Below are 7785 nucleotides of genomic sequence, written 5' to 3' on the forward strand. Positions count from 1 at the left end.
CGTTAACATGAGAATCTAGAATTCAAGCAAATCTTTTATTAAAACAAATATACCTGAATTGAATGTTCATGTGGATATTGCTGGATAATCAACAATGCTGACCTGATTATGGCTTCAACTTCTTTCCTTGACTCCCTTGTACATCAAAAATCTACTCAGTCTTGAATATATTCAGTGAGCCAACCTTCACTGCTGTCTGTGGAGGAAATTTCAACGACTAACTACCTCTAGAGGAAATTCCTGCCTGTTGCCATCTTAAATGTTGTCTGGTTCTAGATTGTCCCACAACAGGGAAGCATTCTCTTTTAATCCACTCTGTTAGGCTCCCTCAATATCTTGTGTGTTTTAATAAGATCACTTCGTTCTTTTAAATACAAATCAGTATGGGCCCTATTGATCTCCTTTCCTCATGAGACAACTCCTTCTTCTTAGGAATTGTCCAGTGAAACTTCTTTAAAATGCAAGTATATCCCTCTTTAAGTAAAGAGATCAAAGCTGTATCACCAGTATCCATATGTTATGGCAAGACTTGACTTTTATAAAGGCAGAATACTGCTGATGTTGGAAATCTGAAATAAGAACAGAAAATTCTGGAGACATTCAGTAGGTTTGACAACATCTGCAGATTGAGAAATAGAGTTAACATTTTGAATCCAACAGTCATGCCAGGCTTGAAACAAAACTGTGTTTCTCTGCTAGACCTGCTGAGTTTCTCCAGCAATTTCTATTCCCTACCTTTATACTATATCCATCTGGCAATAAAAGCCAGCAATACGTTTACCTTCCTAATTAGTTGTTATACGAGCATGCTGGTTTTTAAATTTGAGATTCATATACGTGTGCATCCACGTGGCTTTGTACTGCAGCATTCTACATTCACTCTCCATCTAAACAGAACATTCCTGCAAGATAGGCAACCTTACATTTTCCGATATTATACTCCAGACTTTTGTTTAATTTCTTTTCCATGTTTATATCCTCCTCACAATGTGCTGTCTTTGCATTATTAACAAATTTGGTGCAGTACAGTTGATTCCTTCATACAATTAATATAGATCTCAATAATTGATGCCCCTACCACTGAATTCCTTTCGCACTGCACTCGTTGCAGATCATACATTTTAGTAGCTGAATTGCTCAATCCTGATCGTTTCCAGGAGTTTTAAATCACCTGTGAAAATAAGACTACTTTCAATATTTCAAAGACCAAATTTTTTCTTGTCTCAAGTCTAAGCAGCACTGGCCAGCTTTTCCCTTCCAGTCGATCTTTAGTCATTTGCCTCTTGCTATTTTCCTTTACCTCACTAGGCTAACATTAATTGGCTGATTCAGTGCAGTGACTTGTAACGGGATCTGATGCCGTTACAAGTCACTATTGCTTTTTCCTTTAGGATCAATTGGTAGTGTGTTTTTGGAGAGTTTGCATTTGTAGTTCAATTTCAATGTTTGAGACAAATAGTTCTTTATATTTGCTATTTTGATTTGAGTTAGTTGTATTGTTGGAAAAATTCCAACTTATTTTGAGTATACTGTAAAGTGCACCTTTAAAAGTCGTGCACATCAATTGAAATGCCATTTTGCTTTTGTAAACAGGCTATGGAATTGCTTGTGGAGAAAGCCATCAGCAGTTCTTCAGGCCCTCTGAGTCCTGGTGATGCAATGCGAAGGGTATTTGAAGCTGTTGCCTCTGGAGTTCTCCTTCCAGGTCAGTCTTTGTTTTACGAGTTGAAGAAATAGACTGTTTCTTCCTTTAACACATATACTGTGCATGGCATTCATTGAGTTTTCATTCAGTATGCAATTTTGAAGAATGCACAAGATAAAGGGGTAAAAAGGATGTTCAGATCCATGGGTTTAGAAGGGCAGAATGGAAAGTATATAGCCAGAATTTCATTGTGTCACTGATTATACGTGTAAGTGTTGACTGCTTCTCCATTCCAACAGTCCTTTGAATTTTGGCCTGCTTTTTATTCATACTAATCACTAAGAAAAACTTTACAAATTGAAAATGGCAAAGTTAGGCTTGGGGGGGTTGGTGGTGGTGGTTGTTGTTGTTGTCCTTCACCCTGTCTCCTCCATCTCTTCCCCAATAAAAACCCTGTGGGAAAAAAAAGTGCCAGGTTAATAAGCATTTTTATACGACTTTGTTCCTCTGATGGGCACTCAAGCTGTATGATCAGCTTTGATATGCCACCAAAAACTGAAATTGCAGCCCTTAGTTTGGAGACCCCTTGAGGGAGTCTTCCTGCTGCTTGACATTGGTCAGAATGCCCTATATAACAAGACATCAGGTGATATTATGTTGGGGTGTGGAGCTTTGTACCAAACTTTGCCAATTGCTGCTAGCATCATCTGCTAATTCACCAAGCTTAGAATGTGCATGCTAATGTTTTGATGCCATCACAATAATAGGTTTTTAACTCTTATCATCAGACACTTGGTAGAGAGACTGTGTCTAACTGATAGCAAGGGTTGTGTTTTTAATTGAAGTACAGTTTAACCAGGATTTGCAATTGCTTGCTACAGATGGCCCTGGACTTTTGGACCCATGTGAAAAAGACCACTCAGATGCTTTGTCCTGCATGAACCATCAGCAACGAGAGGATATTACAGCGAGTGCACAGGTGAGGTTTCTGTGCTGGGCACATATCTGTTACAGTCAAATGATTTTTCTTACTGTGCAAGTTGATTGTTATAATTTCCTTGCTTTTGTACATCTTTATTAAAAATGTGTAAGAAACCTAGTTCAGCCTCAACTGAAGTACTGAGTCCAGTTCTGACTTTTTTAAGGAAGGATAGGTAGGCTTTAGCGAAGGTGTAGAAAAGATTCACAAAAATGATTCCTGGGTTGAAGTTATCTACATAAATCAGAAACCACAGCTGTTCTTTATAAAGGAGAAGATTTGATGGTGTTCCAGGGATGAGTGGTAGATAGGGTTAGAATTACTTTTCCTGTGTGTGGAGGTTTCGAGAATGAGACAGCACTAAGCTGTTAAGCAAAGCAAGTGATGGTGACATCAGTGGTTAAAAAAAATTAAACAGCAAGTGGTTAAAATCTGGAATGCTTTGTCTGATAGTGTGATGGAGGCAGGTTTCATCATGATTTTCAAAAGAGAATCAGCAATTATTAAGGAGAGAAAGTTTGCATGTCTATGGGGACAAGATGGGAATGAGCTTAATGGCTCAAATATGACAGGTGAGAAGACTCCCACCAATACAGTAACCATTTCATCATCAATGCAACAAAAAAGGAGATAACTAGAATACAAGCTAAAAACTGAAACTGTAAAAAAAGAAAGTTTATCCTACATTTATAAAAGAGAGGCTGCTTCCTATTTCAAGGAGCTTGAGTATCTTTTGTATTTGTTACTCTTTCCCTCAAGAAGTAAGGGGCAGCTGCACAATGTTAATATATCAAGAGTACTGAAAGTAAGTTTCTGGAAACTGATGAAACTCTGAAGAACATTGGCTTCATCGGCTTATTTTGATCATCAACAAATAAATTGCCTTTGGAGAAATCATTAATTCTAGGAATGCTGAGAAATTGTGCAATTTACTTTCTTGCAGCAGATAAATTCTGAGTAGTGTTTCCACCCATAGTAGAAGCTGAATTTGACAAGAACACAGATCAGGAACGTGATTTGCATTGGAACCCCAGAAGCTTGCATTTGCCCTGAAGTATTAGATGTACTACAGAATTTTAGGCAGCAAGTACCTGCCAAGTTGGGAGAGAAAGGGTTAACAGGAGAAAATTAAAATAGTGTTAAAGGCTTTGATAGCAAATAGGGGAAGGACAGATGCAAGGTGGGTGTATCTAGGAAAAACATTTAGAGGAATAACTAATGGTTGAGGAAAAGAAGCCAATTACGTACTTGAACCAATGTCTGCATGCTACCATTAAATGTCAGGTAATTTATTTTCAATGGATGAATATTGTAAACTATCTAAGCATTGAGCATCCTGTGATGAATTTTTAGAAATGGATATGACTTTTCATTTCAGAGCAAGTCTGACAATTTTGTTTTTCTCATTTCTCTCCCCCTTCTCTTGGAAGATGTTGATTTATCTTACGCAAGTGTCCATTCTTCGTACGTGAAACCAGCATGTGAACATTGGCAGAATATTCAACATGGGGGGACTGAGTGGGTAGGGGAGAGAGCATCCCAACCAAACCTGTTATTGGCCAAATGCAAAGCCAGAATTCTCCAGTGAATTCAGATAGTGATCAGGAAATCTGACTTGATTTTTCATTGCCCCTGCCCCCCCCCCCCCCCCCCCCCCCCCCCTCCCCAAAGACATCACACAGCTAATTGTAGCACTCCTTTTTTGGGGGCTGATTTTTCTTTAATGAAACTTTGATCCTTTTTGTCAGATTCGAAATTCGTTATTTGGGTGCAAGAAGACATCACAAAACAATTGTTCTCACCGGATTCTTTCAAACATTACAAAAAAAAATCACACTTTAATTTTGGTGAATGTAAATTATACATTCACGTAAAAAAAAAGTCATAAGCCACTAATAAATGCAAATGAGAAAGAAAGGTTAAGCACTGGAAAAATGCAGAATAAAAGCAGTGCTTAACTTAAACAGCATGTCCATTCGGAACAAAAGAGAAAAGGGCAGTTGATGCTTGGAGAAAGGCTAACTTTGTCACAAAATACTGTTTCCTTGGGGATCTTGTCACTCTGCTTGCAGGTTCGTTTTCTGACAGTTACTGTGTTTAGTTTTAATGTAAACCGGTGGGGGTGGAGTCAGTTCTGAGGAAATGTGAATCTTTATCATTTTAAGTTAATTATATTTTTACCCTCCCAGCACGCATTGAGGTTGTTAGCGTTTCGGCAGATTCACAAAGTTCTTGGGATGGACCCACTACCCCAACCAAAGCTTCGGTTTAATATGAGAAACCGCAAACGGAGACGGGACACCAGCGAGACAGCAGAAGGGGAAGGGGAAGGAAAGAAAGACAAAAAGGACAGTGATGCAGGAGACGTCTAGATTTGTTCTAAGTGATGCTAAATTTTGAAGATTTCAATTTTTTTTATATAAGTTGCTGTTTAGACAGAGACATTTGCAATTTGTGTTTTACTTGAATAACAATGTACTGTAGATTTGTTTTAAACTGTGCTTAATGAGTATTAAATTGTGTCATTCCATACAGATCATGTTGCCCATGGCAACAGCTCCTCTTCTCCTTCCTCCACTCTCCTATCCCCCTTTCCCCAGGAAATAAAACCTTGACCAAGTGAGTTGACCCAGTCTGGAAACCCATCTTTCTTGAGATTTCAAATTCAAAGTTGACTCTGCTTCCCTGGCTGGGGTGAGACTGCTTTCTATCATAAACTGATTATAATTAGTGAGAGATTTTAATTGCGTTCCATTGAAACATGAAACATATTTTACCAGACAGCCAACAGTTAAGTGTTGGATGTTAGATGTCCCTTTTTTGCATTGGGAACTGACTTTCTAGTTCTCTCAAACGTAACTGACTGTGGATATCCCAAATATAGTACCTACATAAATTTTCACTATATACTATGTGAGCATGTTGCAACCATAGGGACCCTTCAAAGTAAATAAAGCTTGTGCAGACATCAGAAATGCAGCATTTGGGTGTGATTTGGTGTATGTCAAATTTGTAACAAATAGTCTGTTTAGAAAGTTGGAAGGCCATTCACTGTGATCATGGAGGTTGGAATGCACACCATACATGTGCACTACAATGCTGTTTACTGGCTCACATGCACAGCTTTGGTGAAACCAGAGAGGCAGGTTTGCAACTTTAGAAATTTGTTTCAGGGAAGATTGATTTGACTGGCTGAACACCTAATGCCTCTTCTGCTCAGTTTGAAGTTGCCTGTTTCCAACAAGTTCCACTTTTTAATGGTGTCAAAAATTGGGCCGATCCCCAACTGTGTCCTTCTATTTTTCTGGCATATGACAAGAGGAAGTATCACTCTGATCGCATCTGAAGTGTTTTCTTCTTGTGGCTCAGCTGAATAAAGAAAATTTCTCTTAACTACTGTAAACTTCTGCATGAATTTCTTCAGTAGTGATCATCACCCATGTGTTTTTTGAGATACCTTTTGAAGTTCTGGATTCTTTTTATTTCCAAAGTTCTTTATTGTCTGTTTTCAAATTTCCCCTATTTGATGATTCAAATTTAATAATCCAATTTTCCAAAACCAATTTTCCTGTCGCAAGCCAGACTGAAAATGGATTGATCTGGATAAATGCCCAAAGAAAAGATGCAAAATTCACTACTGACCAGTTCACCAGATGTTTTCTGATTCATTATTTTTTAAATGTATCAAGCCTTTCTGTAAAATATGCTGATAAACTAATTTGAAGGCAAACGTTTGAGAGTTTAATCTTCAGTTTTATAGTAGTAGCTTCATTCAATTGGGTTTCGTAATTTAGGTGGTATCAATTACATAGAAATGTACATAGACCCATTTAGGGGAGTTGGGGTGGGGGGTGGTCTGAGATAACACCTTTTTCTTTTATTTGAAGGAGTACGTCAGTTCATTGAGTTATTGCAAAACTCAGTTTTTCTTGTGGCATCTTTCAGTTTTATCATTTGATTGTTTCAGCAACTGGTTGGGTGCTGAATTGTGTGTTGTGAAATGTGGGTGATATCACGACTCAAGACAGTTTGTGCCCCAAAATTGCCTGACACTCATAAATATATAAAATCCCTTCTAATGTGCATAAAATGTACAGTTAAACTGGTTACACTATTCACGTTTGTATAGGTAGGAAATGCCTCGCACTGTAAGCATACCTGATACGGTTTCACCTACTGAAGTGTTATTTCTATTGAAATGTGGCTTTGTCCTCAGCTCTGTGGTATTTAAAAACGTGTATTCAACTTTTGTCGGCTGTGTACTACAATACTGAAATAGCATAAAAGTGCTAATTGAAAAGAAAGCAGTGTAGAGGATCTCTTTGTAATTGGATCCTTTTTATGCTTTGAGATAGCTGTTGACACACTGCAACTCTGAAGATAAGTGGGAAATAAAATCCTTCCTGAACGACTGCATGTTCTGACAGTGCTTTTTTGTTGCATCCAGAATTTCTGTAAATATGTTTTTGAAATTCACTGCAATAGTGACTGATGAGGTGCTGGATTTGTTTGCAAGACATACTTTGGTAAGTTAATAAAGTTTCTTCAATGTGGTATCTGTTTATTAAAGGGTAATTTGTGTGTTCATTTGTTTTTCTAACATACTGCTGAATTAAGCCAATCAGCATTCTTAGGTTTGTGTTTGGCATGGAAGGGTTTAAATAATCTAGAAGGTTTGTACCTCATATCCAGATGTTCTGATGAGGTCATCACCCTTTGCTGTGCTGTAAACTGGAAAAATTGCAAGTGTTGATGCCAGGCTGTGCTGTAATCTGATCTCAAAGACTACACCATATGTTGGGATATGAAAACTGGCCTCTGACATTGAGCAAAGGAGAATGGAATCAGTTGACGTTGACATTCTCATTCTGCACCGTAGAAAGCATCCTATCTGAATGCGTCACAGCTTGGTACCATAATTGCTCTTCCCAAGATAGTGACAAACTATGCAGCCATGAACATAGCCCAATGCATCACCAGACGCAAACCAGCCTTCCATCCATTGACTCTATTTATACTTCCTGCTTCCTCAGGAAATAATCAAAGACCCCTCTCATCCCGTTAGGCAGAAGGTATAATAGTTTGAATAAACATACAAAGGTTGAAGTTAAAAATCACACAACACCAGGTTATAGTCCAACAGGTTTAATTGGAAGCATAC

General features: G+C 38.1%; 1 protein-coding gene across 5 annotated transcripts in view; it reads left to right on the forward strand.

Annotated features, from left to right (window-relative positions):
- The window catches only part of LOC122565231 (zinc finger RNA-binding protein-like), an 81834-nt gene extending 74798 nt beyond the window's left edge, over window positions 1-7036 (forward strand). For all 5 annotated transcript variants that reach the window (XM_043720995.1, XM_043720993.1, XM_043720992.1 and 2 more), the window contains 3 exons: window positions 1594-1705; window positions 2527-2624; window positions 4814-7036. In XM_043720995.1, coding sequence (XP_043576930.1) covers window positions 1594-1705; window positions 2527-2624; window positions 4814-4996 — 393 coding nt within the window. In that variant the 3' untranslated portion in view covers window positions 4997-7036. The remainder of the gene's footprint in view (window positions 1-1593; window positions 1706-2526; window positions 2625-4813) is intronic.
- Window positions 7037-7785: the final 749 nt, after the last annotated feature.

Source organism: Chiloscyllium plagiosum, chromosome 31 (genome assembly GCF_004010195.1).
Source record: "Chiloscyllium plagiosum isolate BGI_BamShark_2017 chromosome 31, ASM401019v2, whole genome shotgun sequence".
NCBI classification, from domain to species: Eukaryota; Metazoa; Chordata; class Chondrichthyes; order Orectolobiformes; family Hemiscylliidae; genus Chiloscyllium; species Chiloscyllium plagiosum.